The 20,904-nt window shown below is 45.9% G+C and overlaps 2 protein-coding genes across 3 annotated transcripts in view; one reads left to right on the top strand and one right to left on the bottom strand.

The window, feature by feature from the left end:
* Window positions 1-353: 353 nt before the first annotated feature.
* On the top strand, window positions 354-14,493 carry LOC135533810 (periphilin-1-like). Its single transcript, XM_064961035.1, has 2 exons — window positions 354-575; window positions 11,881-14,493. The coding sequence occupies exons 1-2, from the start codon at window positions 369-371 to the stop codon at window positions 12,082-12,084; spliced, it is 411 nt and encodes a 136-aa protein (XP_064817107.1). The 5' UTR covers window positions 354-368; the 3' UTR covers window positions 12,085-14,493.
* A 215-nt stretch (window positions 14,494-14,708) lies between these two features.
* LOC135533808 (prickle-like protein 1) overlaps window positions 14,709-20,904 on the bottom strand; it is a 22,993-nt gene continuing 16,797 nt past the window's right edge. For both annotated transcript variants that reach the window (XM_064961034.1, XM_064961033.1), the window contains 4 exons: window positions 19,759-19,962; window positions 17,845-18,031; window positions 16,733-17,665; window positions 14,709-16,478 (listed from right to left, as the gene is read on the bottom strand). In XM_064961034.1, coding sequence (XP_064817106.1) covers window positions 15,562-16,478; window positions 16,733-17,665; window positions 17,845-18,031; window positions 19,759-19,962 — 2,241 coding nt within the window. In that variant the 3' untranslated portion in view covers window positions 14,709-15,561. The remainder of the gene's footprint in view (window positions 16,479-16,732; window positions 17,666-17,844; window positions 18,032-19,758; window positions 19,963-20,904) is intronic.

The following is a 20,904-nucleotide window of genomic DNA, read 5'->3' as shown; positions in this document are numbered from 1 at the left end:
TACTAAAGAGGGTTAACTGGAGCTCTGCTGTGTGATTTGATCACCGTACTTAATGCAATGTTAACATCTCATTTTGTTTTGGGGTTTATTTGAACTTTTCCCATGATGCACATATGCAGAGTCTAGCTGAGCCCTAAAAGTAGGGAACGCTCCACTTCGATGCTGACCAGAGCACCGTGTGTGTTTTGACTCTCTGGACATGACCACGCTGTTTGAGGGGATCACCCATATCGATTCACTGGCATTGATAGCAGAGTGGACAGTGTAGAAGGACTTTATGCTCAAAAAAATTATGTTTTTTGTCTTAAATTGACCACTTAAAATAGACACTTGAATAATAATGAAATAAATGAATATAAAAGCTTGGGATGAATGGGTTTTCAGAAATCCTTCTTCCAGCCAGCGGAGCGACCCAGGACACCATCTCTCTCTGTCTCTCTCCCCAGGAGGAGGCTCATGTCCTAGAGTGGGACCGTGAGGAGGGCCTGCCCCCCATCGACGAGACCCCCAAGACCCAGGATGACTTCCAGGAGCGCCGAGCGCTGATCGGAGCCAAGGCCCGGGAAATAGAGCAGGTACCCAACACAGCCATGTCTCTGGCCTGGTGAGCCCACATTCAGCCCAACACAGCCATGTCTCTGGCCTGGTGAGCCCACATACACACTTCAGCCCAACACAGCCATGTCTCTGGCGTGGTGAGCCCACATGGGGGCCCAACACAGCCATGTCTCTGGGGGTGAGCCCACTGTTCACTTCAGCCCAACACAGCCATGTCTCTGGGGAGGGATAATTCAGCCCAACACAGCCATGTCTCTGGCGTGGTGAGCCCACATACACACTTCAGCCCAAGCCATGTCTCTGGTTGAGCCCACTGCCCAACACAGCCATGCTCTGCTGTGTGATTTACACACTTCAGCCCAACACAGCCATGTCTCTGGCGTGGTACACACTTCAGCCCAACATCCATTTTGTTTTGGTGAGCCCACATGTTAACATCTCATTTTGTTTTGGGGTTTATTTGACACATGCACATATTCAGCCCAACACAGCCATGTCTCTGGCTGGTGAGCCCTTCAGCCCAACACAGCCATAAAACTTCAGCCCAACACAGCCATGTCTCTGGCCTGGTGCTGACAGAGCACCAGCCATGTGTTTTGACTCTCTACACACTTCAGCCCAACACAGCCATGTCTCTGGCCTGGTGAGCCCACATACACACTTCAGCCCAACACAGCCATGTCTCTGGCATGGTGAGCCCACATACACACTTCAGCCCAACACAGCCATGTCTCTGGCCTGGTGAGCCCAAGCCCAACACAGCCATGTCTCTTGGTGACACACTTCAGCCCAACACAGCCATGTCTTTGGTGAGCCCACATACACTTCAGCCACTTCAGCCCAACACAGCCATGTCTCTGGCCCACATGGTGAACATACACACTTCAGCCCAACACAGCCATGTCTCTGGCCTGGTGATGCCCAACACAGCCATGTCTCTGACGTGGTGAATGCCCACATACACTTCAGGTCTCTGGCGTGGTGAGCCCAATCCACTTCAGCCAGCCATGTCTCTGGCCTGGTGAGCCCACATACCCAGCCCACACAGCATGTCTCTGGCCTGGTGAGCCCACATACCCCAGCCCAACACAGCCATGTCTCTGGCCTGGTGAGCCCACATACACACTTCAGGCCATGTCTCTGGCGTGGTGAGCCCCATACGACTTCAGCCCAACACAGACCCAGGATGACTTCCAGGAGCCCAACACAGGTCCATGGCCCAGCCAAGGCCCGGGAAATAGAGCAGTCTCTGTACCCAACACAGCCATGTCTCTGGCCTGGTGAGCCCACATACACACTTCAGCCCAACACAGCCATGTCTCTGGCCTGGTGAGCCCACATACACACTTCAGCCCAACACAGCCATGTCTCTGGCCTGGTGAGCCCACATACACACTTCAGCCCAACACAGCCATGTCTCTGGTGTGGTGAGCCCACATACACACTTCAGCCCAACACAGCCATGTCTCTGGCCTGGTGAGCCCACATACACACTTCAGCCCAACACAGCCATGTCTCTGGCGTGGTGAGCCCACATACACACTTCAGCCCAACACAGCCATGTCTCTGGCCTGGTGAGCCCACATACACACTTCAGCCCAACACAGCCATGTCTCTGGCGTGGTGAGCCCACATACACACTTCAGCCCAACACAGCCATGTCTCTGGCGTGGTGAGCCCACATACACACTTCAGCCCAACACAGCCATGTCTCTGGCCTGGTGAGCCCACATACACACTTCAGCCCAACACAGCCATGTCTCTGGCCTGGTGAGCCCACATACACACTTCAGCCCAACACAGCCATGTCTCTGGCCTGGTGAGCCCACATACACACTTCAGCCCAACACAGCCATGTCTCTGGCCTGGTGAGCCCATATACACACTTCAGCCCAACACAGCCATGTCTCTGGCCTGGTGAGCCCACATACACACTTCAGCCCAACACAGCCATGTCTCTGGCCTGGTGAGCCCACATACACACTTCAGCCCAACACAGCCATGTCTCTGGCCTGGTGAGCCCACATACACACTTCAGCCCAACACAGCCATGTCTCTGGTGTGGTGAGCCCACATACACACTTCAGCCCAACACAGCCATGTCTCTGGCCTGGTGAGCCCACATACACACTTCAGGTTATTTATCATATGTATAATAACACAGACACGTCACATTAAACAGTCAGGTCATGTGGTCTGGAAAAGTGGAATTCAGGCCTGGAGTTTTTCCTTATCCTGAAGCAGGAGAAACAGGAGAAGCAGGAGAAACTCCTGGGCCGAGTCATGGTTTCTTATCAGTGTATTACTGCAAACAGCCAGATGCCCATACATACCAGGTTTATATACCATCCCCACCCAACCAAGTGCTACCCAGGTTAATATACCACCCCCACCCAGCCTAGTGCTACCCAGGTTAATATACCACCAGTCTAGTTCTACCCAGGTTAATATACCACCAGTCTAGTTCTACCCAGGTTAATATACCACCCACCACCAGTCACCCCCAGTTCTACCCAGGTTAATATACCACCCCAGTCTAGTTCTACCCAGGTTAATATACCACCAGTCTAGTTCTACCCAGGTTAATATACCACCAGTCTAGTTCTACCCAGGTTAATATACCACCAGTCTAGTTCTACCCAGGTTAATATACCACCAGTCTAGTTCTACCCAGGTTAATATACCACCAGTCTAGTTCTACCCAGGTTAATATACCACCAGTCTAGTTCTACCCAGGTTAATATACCACCAGTCTAGTTCTACCCAGGTTAATATACCACCAGTCTAGTTCTACCCAGGTTAATATACCACCAGTCTAGTTCTACCCAGGTTAATATACCACCAGTCTAGTTCTACCCAGGTTAATATACCACCAGTCTAGTTCTACCCAGGTTAATATACCACCAGTCTAGTTCTACCCAGGTTAATATACCACCAGTCTAGTTCTACCCAGGTTAATATACCACCAGTCTAGTTCTACCCAGGTTAATATACCACCAGTCTAGTTCTACCCAGGTTAATATACCACCAGTCTAGTTCTACCCAGGTTAATATACCACCAGTCTAGTTCTACCCAGGTTAATATACCACCAGTCTAGTTCTACCCAGGTTAATATACCACCAGTCTAGTTCTACCCAGGTTAATATACCACCAGTCTAGTTCTACCCAGGTTAATATACCACCAGTCTAGTTCTACCCAGGGTAATATACCACCAGTCTAGTTCTACCCAGGTTAATATACCACCAGTCTAGTTCTACCCAGGTTAATATACCACCAGTCTAGTTCTACCCAGGGTAATATACCACCAGTCTAGTTCTACCCAGGGTAATATACCACCAGTCTAGTTCTACCCAGGTTAATATACCACCAGTCTAGTTCTACCCAGGTTAATATACCACCAGTCTAGTTCTACCCAGGTTAATATACCACCAGTCTAGTTCTACCCAGGTTAATATACCACCAGTCTAGTTCTACCCAGGTTAATATACCACCAGTCTAGTTCTACCCAGGTTAATATACCACCAGTCTAGTTCTACCCAGGTTAATATACCACCAGTCTAGTTCTACCCAGGTTAATATACCACCAGTCTAGTTCTACCCAGGTTAATATACCACCAGTCTAGTTCTACCCAGGTTAATATACCACCAGTCTAGTTCTACCCAGGTTAATATACCACCAGTCTAGTTCTACCCAGGTTAATATACCACCAGTCTAGTTCTACCCAGGTTAATATACCACCAGTCTAGTTCTACCCAGGTTAATATACCACCAGTCTAGTTCTACCCAGGTTAATATACCACCAGTCTAGTTCTACCCAGGTTAATATACCACCAGTCTAGTTCTACCCAGGTTAATATACCACCAGTCTAGTTCTACCCAGGTTAATATACCACCAGTCTAGTTCTACCCAGGTTAATATACCACCAGTCTAGTTCTACCCAGGGTAATATACCACCAGTCTAGTTCTACCCAGGTTAATATACCACCAGTCTAGTTCTACCCAGGTTAATATACCACCAGTCTAGTTCTACCCAGGTAATATACCACCAGTCTAGTTCTACCCAGGGTAATATACCACCAGTTTAGTTCTACCCAGGGTAATATACCACCAGTCTAGTTCTACCCAGGGTAATATACCACCAGTCTAGTTCTACCCAGGTTAATATACCACCAGTCTAGTTCTACCCAGGGTAATATACCACCAGTCTAGTTCTACCCAGGTTAATATACCACCAGTCTAGTTCTACCCAGGTTAATATACCACCAGTCTAGTTCTACCCAGGTTAATATACCACCAGTCTAGTTCTACCCAGGGTAATATACCACCAGTCTAGTTCTACCCAGGTTAATATACCACCAGTCTAGTTCTACCCAGGGTAATATACCACCAGTCTAGTTCTACCCAGGTTAATATACCACCAGTCTAGTTCTACCCAGGGTAATATACCACCAGTCTAGTTCTACCCAGGGTAATATACCACCAGTCTAGTTCTACCCAGGTTAATATACCACCAGTCTAGTTCTACCCAGGGTAATATACCACCAGTCTAGTTCTACCCAGGTTAATATACCACCAGTCTAGTTCTACCCAGGTTAATATACCACCAGTCTAGTTCTACCCAGGTTAATATACCACCAGTCTAGTTCTACCCAGGGTAATATACCACCAGTCTAGTTCTACCCAGGGTAATATACCACCAGTCTAGTTCTACCCAGGTTAATATACCACCAGTCTAGTTCTACCCAGGTTAATATACCACCAGTCTAGTTCTACCCAGGGTAATATACCACCAGTCTAGTTCTACCCAGGTTAATATACCACCAGTTTAGTTCTACCCAGGGTAATATACCACCAGTCTAGAAGGGGTGGGATAGAAAGCACCTGAGGCGTATGTTTTTCATTTATTTATTTAACCAGACAAGTCCGTTAAGAACAAATTATTACTTACAATGACGGTCTAGTAACAGTTACTGGCCGTTGTTCAGGGGCAGATCCACAGATTTGTACCTTGTCAGCTTTGGGATTCAATCTAGCAATCTTTCGGTTAGTGGCCCAATACTCTACCCAATAGGCTACCTGCCGCCCCATGTGTGTGTATGTGTTGTCCTATGCTCCCAGTGAGCTAATTAAGGGCATCTGTGCTGTTCTACTGAGTTCGTTAAATTTGAGTGTCCTCCTGGGGTAGAGACCTAACACACACAGAGCCCTTCTGTGGAGCTGCACCTCAGAGCAAGACCCTTACAACAGCCAATTGATGTCCTCTTCCCCAGAGAAAAAAAGCATGTTTGAGGGGCCATTGTAAGGATCCTGTCGTTAAACGTAGCTCTCCTCTAGGTCTAGTCTGAACACATCTGGACAGCTCTCCTCTAGGTCTAGTCGGAGAATACATCTGGTCAGCTCTCCTCTAGGTCTAGTCTGAGAACACATCTGGTCAGCTCTCGTCTAGTCTGAGAACACATCTGGTCAGCTCTCCTCTAGGTCTAGTCTGGGAACACATCTGGTCAGCTCTCCTCTAGGTCTAGTCGGGGAACACATCTGGTCAGCTCTCCTCTAGGTCTAGTCAGAGAACACATCTGGTCAGCCATCCTCTAGGTCTAGTCTGAGGGTCAGCTCTCCTCAGTCTGGGAACACATCTGGTCAGCTCTCCTCTAGTTCTAGTCTGAGAACACATCTGGTCAGCTCTCCTCTAGGTCTAGTCAGAGAACACATCTGGTCAGCTATCCTCTAGGTCTAGTCTGAACACATCTGGTCAGCTCTCCTCTAGGTCTATTCTGGGAACACATCTGGTCAGCTCTCCTCTAGGTCTATTCTGGGAACACATCTGGTCAGCTCTCCTCTAGGTCTAGTCTGTTAACACATCTGGTCAGCTCTCCTCTAGGTCTAGTCTGTTAACACATCTGGTCAGCTCTCCTCTAGGTCTAGTCTGGGAACACATCTGGTCAGCTCTCCTCTAGGTCTATTCTGGGAACACATCTGGTCAGCTCTCCTCTAGGTCTAGTCTGTTAACACATCTGGTCAGCTCTCCTCTAGGTCTAGTCTGTTAACACATCTGGTCAGCTCTCCTCTAGGTCTAGTCTGGGAACACATCTGGTCAGCTCTCCTCTAGGTCTATTCTGGGAACACATCTGGTCAGCTCTCCTCTAGGTCTAGTCTGAGAACACATCTGGTCAGCTCTCCTCTAGGTCTAGTCGGAGAACACATCTGGTCAGCTCTCCTCTAGGTCTAGTCTGAGAACACATCTGGTCAGCTCTCCTCTAGGTCTATTCTGGGAACACATCTGGTCAGCTCTCCTCTAGGTCTAGTCTGTTAACACATCTGGTCAGCTCTCCTCTAGGTCTAGTCGGAGAACACATCTGGTCAGCTCTCCTCTAGGTCTAGTCGGAGAACACATCTGGTCAGCTCTCCTCTAGGTCTAGTCTGAGAACACATCTGGTCAGCTCTCCTCTAGGTCTAGTCGGAACACATCTAGCATTAAATTAATAATACAATTTTACGTTTATGTTGAAAGCAATATCTTTGTGTGAAGTTGATTATTGAAGCGTAGTATGTCTTGTCCTCACTGCAAACTGAGAGTGAAATAGACAGTGAGATTTCAATAGAACGCTAATTTTAGTGTGTTTGAAGCATAGGTGGTATGTGATGTGCTGGTCTAAGCTGTCAGATAACACTAAAAGACACATCCCAAATCTGTACTTCAAAGCCAATTGTTCAAACCTGTTTCTATCTGCATACAGAAGCATTGCTTCAGACAAACTATTCCTGAGCGCACTGGGCCTCCCAGTTTCACCTTGCTGCTCTTTCCACATCCAGTGATTGAAGTGTGTGTTTAGGTCCTCAGATCATGCATAGTTAAGTGACCCGGCATGGAAGCCTTTCAAGAAACAACCTCCTTATTTCACATTAGAAAGGTCTGTGAAGTGGGGCTCTCCACTGCAGTAATGGTTAGCCGCTCAACAAGTGTCAAGCAGATGCCAACCACACACGCACACACACACACACACACACACAGCGAGAGAGAGAGAGAGCGAGATGTTTATTTTCCCTCCACAATCTGGTCCAGCCATCTCTTCCATTGCACACTTAGCCTACACTGGCTCCCTCTACCCTTTTCACATGTCACCTGTCGTCCCCTATAGCCTACTGTGTTTGTGTAGCAAAGGGAAATTGGACTAAATTCCACCTCCATGGCCTTCTCACTGTAGAGGAGGAGGAAGATGAGGCATATGAATGGCGTTGACTTTGGCAGAGCAACCAGCTTAGCTCACTTCCATTGGCTGGTTAAAAGGCAGTAGAAAGGCATGGCTGGCGTCCAGCTTCTATAGGGCCTATTCATCATCGTCTGGAATGTGGCACCAGACTAGGTCCCTATTCCCTTTAAAGTGCACTACCAGGGAGCCATTTGGGACACTGGTTTGAGGTTGACCATACCCCTCATAACCTGGAAAGCTGGTAGCATGTTTTGATTCATTAGCAACCCTTTAAGCTCCAGAGCCACACTGTGTGGCCTCTCCTCCTCCTCCTCAGCCCTCAGGCTCTAATCAGAGCGGGGCTGTGGCCCCTGTCTCCGTGTCCCGGCTGGATCCCCTCCCTGTCCTTCCGGTATGCAGTATCTCTCTGATCCAAAGCCCAGAGATCAGACCCTGCACTCCTACCAGTCGTCGACTCCATACTCAAAGCAATAGGCTAACAACAGGACCCAAACCCACAGCCACCCACACCTCCAGTGGTCCAGAGCAACTTCCTCCCTGTTTGGGTAATGGGTTCAAGGGTCACACAGGAAGTATGTGAAAGTACAGAGTGCTCTAATGCGTTGTTAGGAGTTGGAACATGGCACTTCCTGCTTTGGACTGATTGGCTCCTCCTGTTATTAACAACTTAATTCTGTACACTTTCAGTGTGGCCTACCTATGGATCTAAACCGCTCATGGTGTAGTAACTAAGGAGTTGAGGTTGGAAATACAGTCACTATGTTGCCTGACCATCTCAGTTACTATAGAACTAACAATACAGCCTTAACACAATGCAGTGCTGATTATCAGAGTCATGTATGTATGTGTGTGAATGGGTAGGGCTCTTGATTAACATACATATGATATCGGGCGACATGATAGCCTAGTGGTTAGAGTGTTGGACTGGTAACCGGAAGTTCAAATCCCCGAGCTGACAAGGTACAAATCTGTCGTTCTGCCCCTGAACAGGCAACCCACTGTTCCTAGGCCGTCATTGAAAATAAGAATTTGTTCTTAATTAACTGACTTGCCTAGTTAAATAAAGGTAAAATAAAATAAAAAATATCATAGCCATTAGAGGTTTCATGCGATGTCATTATCATGTCCTCTGCCTTCCTTACAGAGCCTGGCTCTAGTCCACAACCAGCAACATTGTGATTGGCTAAAAATAGCCAGGAAGTGAAAAATGCCTAGCAGTACAGTAGCAACTGTTAATGGGGTTGGGTTGGGTGGAGGACTGAGGATGTCCCAAATGGCACCCTGTTCCCTACATGGCCCTATGGGTCTTGGTCTAAAGTAGTGCACTGGATAGGGTGCCATTTGGGAAGCATCCTGACTGTAACCTGGCTTAGATGTCCTCATCTGACCCCCCCCACCCCAACCTTCACATTCCTGCCCAGCCAAACTCAGCTGTGGTTCGTCTTCAACTCCAGCACGCACCCACTCACTCCCCCAGGCCTGTTAGCTTCCTGTATCGGCCTGGCGTATCGAGCCGTAGAATCCAGATAATTAATAATCTCGTTTAAATTGGACTAAATCTATATTTGACCTAAACTCAACCTTGTGTCCTGATGACATTCTGCTTGGTCTAATGAGCGTTAATGAATGAATGAATTACATTTTATTTGCGTGTCAAATCGCCAGTTGGTATCCTGTCCCTTATGAGATTGTCACATAAACAAACATTACAATACTTTAATGTGATAATTCTTCTTCCGGTGTGCAGTGCACATCACATCGAGTGAAAAAAATAAAATACAAATCAATCCACAATAAATAGTAAATAAGGTTATCCAAACAATACTTACATCACTAGAGCAGTAAAAGATCTACATCTAGAAAAATGAAAGCGAAGGCATTTAAACCCACAAAGAGAAGATTAGTGATAGTTCACCTCACTGTTCACACAGGACAGGAGCCAGTAGGAGAGAGAAGATTAGTGATAGTTCACCTCACTGTTCACACAGGACAGGAGCCAGTAGGAGAGAGAAGATTAGTGATAGTTCACCTCACTGTTCACACAGGACAGGAGCCAGTAGGAGAGAGAAGATTAGTGATAGTTCACCTTACTGTTCACACAGGACAGGAGAGAGAAGATTAGTGATAGTTCACCTTACTGTTCACACAGGACAGAGAGAGACGATTAGTGATAGTTCACCTTACTGTTCACACAGGACAGGAGCCAGTAGGAGAGAGAAGATTAGTGATAGTTCACCTCACTGTTCACACAGGACAGGAGCCAGTAGGAGAGAGAAGATTAGTGATAGTTCACCTCACTGTTCACACAGGACAGGAGCCAGTAGGAGAGAGAAGATTAGTGATAGTTCACCTCACTGTTCACACAGGACAGGAGCCAGTAGGAGAGAGAAGATTAGTGATAGTTCACCTCACTGTTCACACAGGACAGGAGCCAGTAGGAGAGAGAAGATTAGTGATAGTTCACCTCACTGTTCACACAGGACAGGAGCCAGTAGGAGAGAGAAGATTAGTGATAGTTCACCTTACTGTTCACACAGGACAGGAGCCAGTAGGAGAGAGAGAGATGATTACACAGGTCCACAAAGAATTCAACAGAAATAAATGTTGTTGATAAACTTGTCATCTTGTTTCCACAAGAAAATGGCAACCAGTGAAGAACAAACACCATTGTAAATACAACTCATATTTATGTTTATTTATTTTCCCGGTACTTTAACTATTTTCACGTAATATGACATTTTATGTCTATTATTTTGGAACTTTTGTGAGTGTAATGTTTACTGTAGTTTTTTTTGTTCCACTTTTGTTTATTATCTATTTCACTTGCTTTGGCAACGTTAACATATGTTTCTCATGCCAATAAAGCCCTTGAATTGAATTGAGAGAGAGACATAAAAGAGAGCAAGATAAGAGAGCAAGTAGGGGAGAAAGGGAAAATAGAGTGACAGGTTTGTTTCCTAAAGGCCTGACAGTGACTCACCTCTTATAGCTGCAGACTCAGAGGCCCTGAGAAAAGGACTGTAGCTGGAAGCTAAACTACTCTGGACGGCACAGCCCCGTGCTGTCTGAGACAGCTCACAGTATGCAGTGGAGAGCTGTCAGGGTGTGGTAACCAAGGGCTAGTGAGTGGACCATGTTGGAATGTCCATAATGATCTTGACTGCATGTGTTCTCTGCTCCCATGTTGGTCTGTAGAAGGTCACAATTCTAAACAGGCCACTTTTCCACTTTTCTCTCTCCTTCTGCATGTTTATGATGAGAACCTTTTCCAGGTGTCACCCTGGGGCAATGGGGTGGACTGTTTTTCATCTTAATGACAGTTCAACAGTGTCTTCTCTTGGTGTTTTCTCTCCGTTATTTAACTCTTTCCTTGTCAGTGCATGTTTCCATTTGTGATTTATCGTGATGGGAAAGATTACAGATTTAAGGCCTTCTTTTATTTAGCTCTTGTAATCCAAATGTTGATGTTGGATTGAATTCATTTTAGATAAGCTAGACAAATCCTCCTCTGATCAAATCATTAGACTGTGCACTAGGGCTGACCTTGTATGACATCCGCAGTGTATTTGCTGTATGGTCTGTGTGAGCCATTGAAGACTAGGTGTGGGGTCAGCAGGTCTCATCAAGGTTTTAACACCTCTCCTCTCATTGTTCCCCTCACACCTGTTACAAGCCCTAGAGCCTCAACTCCTCTACTTTACTGGGTTTTTATTGGCTCCGGGGCCAGGCTAGCCAATAAGAAGGCTTGTGTGCTGACAGGACACCTGGGTCTACATGTTAACACAATGAAGTGTGTGTTCACACCAGAGTGTTCTCTTCTCCCTTAGCAGGGCTATTGAACGAGCATGTAGACGTGAGCTAGCTCGGGGCTCATCAGGAAATAGTTTCTAAGACCCATTTTCCAAGGAAGTACTGATGTTCCTAATCTCTGAAGAGCTAGTATTTGTTCCAGCTCTGTAGTTGATGTTCGCTACTTGTTGATCATGTTGTATTGTGATTGTTGTATTAAATTGCACTGACTGAAATTCCTTGTGGATAAGAGCTTCTACTAAATTAACAAAATGAAGTATTATTGGCTCCTGTTTCTGATGTTGTGTTGTTGTTTTCCAGGTGTACCGGCAGGACTGTGAGACATTTGGCATGGTAGTGAAGATGCTGGTTGCTAAGGACGCTAATCTGGAGAAGCAGCTGCAGGCTCCACTCCGAGAGAACCTGGGAGAGATCAGGGAGCGTTGCCTTGACGACCTCAAGCACTTCATCACCGATCTGGATCAGGTGATTGAGGTCGTGCGGCAACCGGAACCCTCCATCTGAGACAGACAGCCAATCGCGTCCCATCTTACTGTAAGGGAGCCAATCAGGTCCAGTCTTTTTTGGGGCCTCCGGCATACAGTGAGGGCAGGACTCCCAGGGGTCTGCCATGTGTTAAGACTGTGGATATCTTCAGCAGTATTGGCCCCATGTTTTCCCACCTTTCTGGGTTTCAGGACAGACGTGCACCAGGTGACCCATATGTACTGATAATGTCCAGCAGTAATTAGTCCATGTTGTCAAAAACAGTGTTCAAAGTCCTGTTCAGCTACTTCCTCACCACCCGATGAGGGTATTGGTTCTACAATGTCCTTAACAAGTAGAATTGGTATGTCAATTTAGGCTCATAGTTCATCTGGGATTGACTGATTTTAAAACTGTTGTTAACCAGTGTAACCATAGGGACTGGTCATCAGTGTTTTTTACTGAACTGGCAATCTAATGATGATGTGTGACGTGTTATAGGTCAGCATCCACTGGTACCACAAACAATGCTCTGCTACTACAGTACCAGTCAAAGGTTTGGACACACCTACTCATTCAAGGGTTTTTCTTTGTTTTTACAATTTTCTACATTGTAGAATAATAGACATCAACACTATGAAATAACACACATGGAATCATGTAGCAACCAAGAAAGTGTTAAACAAATAAAAATATATTTTATATTTGAGAATCTTCAAAGTAGCCACCCTTTGCCTTGATGACAGCTTTGCACACTCTTGGTATTCTCTCAACCAGCTTCACCTGGAATGCTTTTCCAAAAGTCTTTAAGGAGTTCCCACATATGCTGAGCACTTGTTGGCTGCTTTTCCTTCACTCTGCCGTCGTACTCATCCCAAACCACCTCAATTGGGTAGAGGTCGGGTGATTGTGGAGGCCAGGTCATCTGATGCAGCACTGCATCACTCTCCTTGGTCAGATAGTCTTTACACAGCCTGGAGGTGTGTTGGGTCATTGTCCTGTTTAAAAACAAATGATAGTCACACTAAGCGCAAACCAGATAGGATGGCATTCGTAGCAGAATGCTGTGGTAGCCATGCTGGTTAAGTGTGTCTTGAATTCTAAAATCACAGACAGTGTCACCAACAAAGCACCATCACACCACCTCCATGTTTCACGGTGTGAACCACACATGTGGAGATCATCCGTTCACCTACTCTGCGTCTCACAACGACACGGCGGTTGGAGCCAAAAAGCTCAAATGTGGACTCATCAGACCAAAGGACAGATTTCCACCAGTCTAATGTCCATTGCTCGTGTTTTTTTTGGCCCAAGCAAGTCTCTTCTTCTTATTGGAATCCTGTAGTAGTGGTTTCTCTGCAGCAATTCTACCATAAAGGCCTGATTTCACGCTTCTCCTCTGAACAGTTGAATACTTGAAGCATTTATTTGGTTTGCAATTTCTGAGGCTGGTAACTAATGAATTTATCCTCTGCAGCAGAGGTACCTCTGGGTCTTCCTTTCCTGTGGTGGTCCTCATGAGAGCCAGTTTCATCATAGCGCTTGATGGTTTTTGCGACTGCACTTGAAGAAACTTTAAAAGTTCTTGACGTTTTCCGGATTGACTGACCTTCATGTCTTAAAGCCGTTTCTCTTTGCTTATTTGAGCTCTTCTTGCCATACTATGGACTTGGTATTTTACCAAATAGGGCTATCTTCTGTATACCACCCCTACCTTGTCACAACACAAATGATTGGCTCAAACGCATTAAGGAAAGAAATTATACAAATTTACTTCTAACAAAGGCACATCTGTTAATTGAAATGCATTCCAGGTCACTACCTCATGAAGCTGGTTGAGGGAATGCCAAGAGAGTGCAAAGCTGTCAGAATTGCAAATATAAAATATATCCTTTTTTATACTTTTTTTGGTTACTACATTATTTCATATGTGTTATTTCATAGTTTTGATGCCTTCGCTATTATTCTACAATGTAGAAAATGGCAGAAATAAAGAAAATCCCAGGAATGAGTAGGTGTGTCCAAACTTTTGACTGGTATTGTATGAGTCCAGTTCTTGTTTTATGAACTCTTCCTGCTAGGTACATTTGATTTGAGATTGCTGCAGTTGAAGCAAGACTTTTGGTGCTACTGCCTGGGAGTAGGATTGTGCTACTTGTGTAAAGTCTTGTATGGTCTGAGAATATGTTCTCCTTTTCTTTTGTATGGACAATGTGTTCATCTGACTATGTTCTATTTCAGCCAGTGTGGCACTGGCCTTGCTAAATGTGATTACATGTTGTGTTTCCTGACAGAGTTGTATTCACCACCAGTGCTAATCTGGCTGGGAGATGAAGAAAAACACTTTCTAAACGTCAGATGCTCAACTCAACTTTCTATATGTGGAACTGACACGTCTTTGATGATTTGTGATTTAAAACGATTTTTGAGTGTAACAAAAATAAAGATGTTTTTATTATGTAAACGGTCTAGTAGACTATGTACCATTCACGTATCAGGTTTGGTTCCATCCGATGAGACTTTGTGAGTCAGTGTTTGGTTTAGGTGCACTGCTTAAACACCAAGTTATTTGCATTGTATATTTGAATATTTACTATGTCTAAAAACGCTACCAAATCAGTTATTCTAGTACATACAAAAAAACTGAAACATTTTCTGAAACGTTTGGTAAGAATATTTATTAAAAGCTTCTTTACATCACATAACAGTTAAGTATTCGTGGTATAATGACTTGCGCTGTATAAAGGGCATGTATGGAGAAGAGCTCTGTAATGTAACTGAATCTGGACAGATGAGGGACAAGCGTGTTAGAGAATTAACATTGGAATACAGCGAAGACTCAGGGTATCACTTTGAAGTTGAGAGGTTTAAGAGCAACTTCATGTAAATTGTTACCAGAAACCAGATATTATGGCATTTTGATTTGAGTAAGCAGATGGTTTGTATTCTGGCAATAGTTGGTTTGTTTTTTGTAAAGCCTTGATTGGTTGACAAGTGATGCATGCAAAATAGCTCTGCTTGTTACTACGACAACAGCTTGTCCCGCCTCCCTACGCCAACTTTGTTTACATTAAAACCAGAAAAATCTTAGTTAAAAGTCAGGGATATAAAAATACCAGTATTAACATTTTAACTTAATATACACATTCATATTTTGTACTATTAAATTATTATGTTGGTTAGTCCCTAGAAGTCTACTTTACTAACTATTCCTTTCCCTGTCAGCAATAACAACAGTGCATTAATTGCCATTTAATGCACACAATGGTATTGCTGGAATACTTTCAATGGTTTATCAGACAATGTAAAAAATAAAAAGTGTTTTTTGATGAATTTTATAAAAAGAAAAGGAGAAAATGTCTTTTTCTGGCATGGTTTGAGTGTTAGACATGACCCATAATAAGAAGTCCAATAATATGGACAATGTTTTGTCCAGCAAGTCCAACTACAAAGAACTGGTCTCACCTGTCCACAAATGATTAGTGCTGGAAGTAAAACAGAGAATGTACATCTAGATTATGAAATGATGCAGTTCTTGCCTCTGTGACCCTTCTTTCTGGATTTAGTCCGTGAGTCGTTGGGCGACATGGCCGTAACGCGTGTTGGGAAGTCCTCAGTAGAGTATTGATACCTGCTAGGAACCCTGGGCTGGGGAATGAGCTGCCCCAGGAAGTAACCTTCCTCCTCAGAGTCTGAGGAAGAGGAGGAGCAGGTGGAGCACCAGTCTTCCTCGTCAGCGTACAGGCCACCTAGGAAGCGGTCGCGATCCCGGTCACCCCGAGCCTGGAGGGAGTAGTCTGAAGTGGTGTGAGGATAGGGTGGCGGCCTGTGAGCACCAGGGCCAGGTTGGTTGAAGAGGGCCGCGTGGTGTTCCTGAAGGGAACTCAGACCATGTCCCTGGTAGGGCCTCTGCACCCGTTCCTTAGGCAGGAGGTTAAGAGCATTGTCCGAGCGGGTTCTACGGTTGTGGTGGCGGCCGTGATGGTGCCGGTGTGGCCTTTCGGGGTCCTCGTGGTGGTACACCCGCCGACGTGTCCTCTCACTCTGAGGAGGCTGACGCACCGCCAGGTTCTGGCAAGACCCGTTATCCACCGTGTCCTCAGAGAACTTGACCATCTGCTGGCCAGGTGGCCGTGTGGACTGGGACCTGCTCCTCCTCAACACTGGTAGCTGAAGGTGAGGTGGTGGAACCTCCTGTTTAGGAGGGAGGGGCAAAGACACCGGCCCCTGTACCCTCTGCGCCCCCCTCCGCACCTCCTCTTCCTCCTGGTCTGCTGCCCCCTGCTGGTGATCCAGAGAGTTGGTGCTGCGGTGGAGCATGGAGGAGTTGAGGGTGCCCATGATGCTCATCTTCTCACAGTCTTCTGGGTCCAGCAGGTTGTGGAGAGAGTAGAGGATCTGACCCTCCTTACTGTCTCCATCCGCTGACGCACCTGGGAGGACAGGACAATATAAAGCTGTGTTACTCGACAGAAGCAGGAAAACAAGTTATTTACTGTAGCTAATTACTGTAGCTATTTTGTTTAATGGCTTTTCATACTATCTTTTCCTGTTCCATTTAAATCTCCATTATTACACTGGAATTAATAACTGATCGCTGACTACCTTTACCAGACTACTTTCACCAGAAGTCCACCAAACACATTTTTACAGTGAACAAAGAAGCGCATGTGATATGAACTCTTACCAGTGATGTTAGAGAGGGCAAGAGAGTCCATGGAGTCTCCAACACTGTGCTCAGTCTTCCTCAGCTCGTCTGTGATACACTCCAGAGAGTCTTCACACCACTCCCTGGGGTCCAGCATCCATAACCCTGCTCCCCCAGCGCTAACCCTCTGGTCCATCAGCCCCTGGTCCAGCTCCAGATCATGGATCTTTCTGGCACTAGCAGGGCCTGGATGGCTTCCGTAAGCCGAATCCCCAAGCCCGTCTTGGGACTGTGCCCAGTACATCTCAGGCAGGTGCTTCTTACTGACCAGCCCATCCTGGGACTGGGTCCAGTACATCTCAGGCAGGTGGCTCTGGTTCGTGGGACTGGTGGTGGTGGAGGCTGGTTTAGTCTCAGGCTTCAGCCAGGGTTCGGCTGACCTACTGGTGCCGGGTTCCTCTGAAGGCTGCGTCTGGAACACCCCGGCGCGGTCCCCGAACTTGAGCAGGAGCTGTGTCATGTAGTCCTCGTGTTCGGCCCACTCCTCCGGATCCTCCTCTCGGTCCCTCCAGGTGTGCTCCTCAGTGAAGCCCATGTGGGACAGCTTTCGACCCACAATATCCATTTCTCTGTCCCCTCTATCTCCATATAGACTAGGAGTCTTGTTATAGTCAGCCACTGCAACTGGGTTGAAGAGCTGGGACTGCCTCCACTGTTCAGCCATCGGGTGGCTGCTCTTGCCCATGTGACTCTGGCGGGATTCACGAGAGCCGGCGGACTGGAAGACCGAGTCGGAGGAGTCTGAGGCGTAGACGTCCTCTCCCAGGCTGCAGGCCTTGGAGCAGTAGATACGGCCCTGCTTGGGCAGGAAGGGACAGCCCAGCAGGGTGCTCTTACACTGGGCACAGCAGAAACACGTGTCTGTAGCGTGCCAGTGGACACCCTCGTAGGTCATCTGGGCATGGTCCACTCCTGGTGGAGGCAAGAAGGGAGGGAGAGAGGAATGGAGGGAAGAGAGGGAGAGGTGGTGAATGTAGAGCAACATCTTTAAAAGGCTTCAGCAACAGGCTACACATTATGTCAACAACTCTTTATTTATTCCAGTAATCAGGCATAGATTGACCACATATGAACCAGAGATATTGACTCACCTATATTCTCCCCGCAGGCTTCACAGTACTCCGCGTACAGAGACTCGAAGCAGCCGCAGCAGTAGGGGCGGCCATCTTTCATGATGTATCGCTGACCGCCGAGCACCGTCTCACACTCGAAACAGGCAAAGTGCTTCATGTGCCAGTGACGCCCCTCGGCCTCCGTGCACTCATCTGAAAAAATTATCTGAGGGGGGGATAAACAGACATGTTTAAATACTGTCTGCTACTTATAGAATAATTAGGAAACAGACAAACACAAGATGAATTCAACTTCAGTTACTAAATGTGCAATAAGTTTATTGGTCATGTCATGACGTTGGCCTGTGGATAAGGTTTTTGACCCCCCCCCCATTAAACACCTTTCTCCCTTCCCTCTCTCTTGGCTCTACAGAGGGACTCTTGAATAGCCTTTGTTAAACAGAGATTCTGGGAACATCAGAAGGTGGGGGGAAATGAACCATATTTTGGTAATCCAACCAGTTGAACGTATGCATTGGTACTTAATGAATAGGATGTCAGTTCGGTTGTCATCTGAGACATTCTCATCAATGATAGGATGACATAAACGATACCGTGGAAAGTCTACACATTATAATTATCAGATTCACATGGAGTTGTTGTGCAATTTAAATGTTTGAATATAAAATTATTGGTGAAAAGATTAAATGTAATTTTAGCTTCCAAATGAGAGATTTGGGTTTTCATAAGGTTAGGGCTCTGCTCAATCAGTGGCCCGCCCCTGTGAAGAGACATGGGCTATAAACTATGAAACACACCCTTCTTCCTCCACTATATAAAAGCCCTTGACAAAAATGTAACCTCCTGTTCCGGATACATTAGGATGATGTCAGAGGGTTCAGATAATAACTACAGAACGAAGCCAACCTCAGCGTGAGCTTTGGTTGCAAATGTTATGAACTTTGAGTTCGCAACAGCAGCTGCAAACGTGGGCTAGGAAAGAACATACAGAGTATCCCATCTACCACACAATGACGGTACTACAACGTATCCAATTTACCACCAGAGACATTCTTCAAAGGATGTCAAAGGCAACACGGCCTCTTCAAAGGCAACACGGCCTTCCATCTACCACCAACCTACCGAAGCGCAACTCAGTAAATATTTATTGCATTTTCCTTTTCAAAATGGACGGTAATTTAGAATGCATAAGATTCTGTATTTACGATAGAGTAGCTGCCTACGGCACAATAGAGACATCGCTTCTCCCTTTGTTCTTCAGTCTTCCCGCTCTTTCACTCAAACCCAACCCCCTTTCTTTGTGTAACCAGCTGTCATATCTGTTCCGTCCGCAAAGGACGTTTTCCTTTATGACATAATTTGTAATCAAGGTATGATTCATTCTGTGTATATGTAATTCTGTGTGATTAGTTAGGTATTTAGTAAATAAATAGGTAAGCCCAATTTTGTATTGCTGATTCAACTTGTTAACCAGGGTTCGTGAAGATAACCAAGAATTTACAACTTTCAGATGAGACTGAAATAAGGTGACGATTAATATTGACTGCTATTGATATAAAATATTTAAGAGTCTTTAAGAGTTTATTCGGAAGATTACAGCTCTATAAATATTATTTTGTGGTGCCCGGACTTTCTAGTTAATTACATTTACCTGATTAGCTCAATCAGGTAATTTTAATTACAGAGAAAGGATTTTATAGAATAGCATGTCATATCACTTCATCCAGCATAGCCAAAGACACGACAGTCACATCGCTTCAGTAGACTACTGTCTATCTCCGGTGTTTAATGAGCAGACTGACTAAAGTCTAACTACTGTACTGTATGCTGAAAAAAAAGTCTGCCATTGTTTCAAGCCAACAATTCAATGTTTCATGTCTGCAATGAGTTAACCTCATCACAGGTTATTGATCACACACACAGTGATCTCACCTCATCGCAGCCTGAGCATCTTGGTTTCAGCAGCTCAGCGTGGTGTCGTCCACAGTGGATCTTTCCATCCTGGTGGAAGTAGATAAGGTCTACCAGCAGCTCCTGACACGTGGCGCACGCAAAGCATGCTGGGTGCCAGCACGGCCCCGGACCCGCCCGCGATGCAAAGATGGCCATCTCTCCTCCACTAATGCCCTCACCACACTGGGGATAAAACAACATGTTTTAAATGATGGGGTATCAGTCCACACAAAACACCAAGGAATGAGTCAATTGTTATGGTGTTTGTGTCCCTGTGTTGTTTTGTTCTGTACATGTTTAAGTAAAATCAAACACTATAATATAGTCTCATCCCTTCAGATTGTATGATTCCAGAAAGCTCACCAGAGCATGTCTGAACATACAGTCATCAGTCTTTAAATAACTACTGCCAGACCTGGGTGCAAATACTATTAGAAATCTTTCAAATACTTTAATTGCTTGCTTTAACCTGCCTAGAGTGACAGATGGGCAGTGGTCCCACTGTGCTAGGCTAGCTCAATCAAACCAGGCTAAAGTATTTTAAATTATTTCAAATACTATTTGAACCCAGGTGTGAGCACTAGGACCACAGGACACCACAGCTGTTGTCCATTATTACCAAGCCACCATCGGCCTTGGAAACCGGGGTGTCGTGTGTCCCCTGAAGGTACAGCAATCAAAACTACAGCTATGGGCAAAGCCACGCCGCTTTGTGAGTCTCTCGCACTCTCTCTCTCGCTCTCTCTTTCTATGTCTCTCTCGCTCTCTCTTTCTATGTCTCTCTGTCTATGTCTCTCTCTCGCTCTCTCTTTCTATGTCTCTCTGTCTATGTCTCTCTCTCGCTCTCTCTTTCTATGTCTCTCTGTCTGTCTCTCTCTCGCTCTCTCTTTCTATGTCTCTCTCTCGCTCTCTCTTTCTATGTCTCTCTGTCTATGTCTCTCTCTCCCGCTCTCTCTTTCTGTCTCTCTGTCTGTCTCTCTCTCTCGCTCTCTCTTTCTATGTCTCTCTCTCGCTCTCTCTTTCTATGTCTCTCTGTCTGTCTCTCTCTCTCGCTCTCTCTTTCTATGTCTCTCTGTCTATGTCTCTCTCTCTCGCTCTCTCTTTCTATGTCTCTGTCTGTCTCTC

This window comes from Oncorhynchus masou, unplaced genomic scaffold, assembly GCF_036934945.1.
Source record: "Oncorhynchus masou masou isolate Uvic2021 unplaced genomic scaffold, UVic_Omas_1.1 unplaced_scaffold_2678, whole genome shotgun sequence".
NCBI lineage: Eukaryota > Metazoa > Chordata > Actinopteri > Salmoniformes > Salmonidae > Oncorhynchus > Oncorhynchus masou.
The sequence above is the reverse complement of the archived record's forward strand: the minus strand, read 5'-3'. Positions and strand labels throughout refer to the sequence as shown.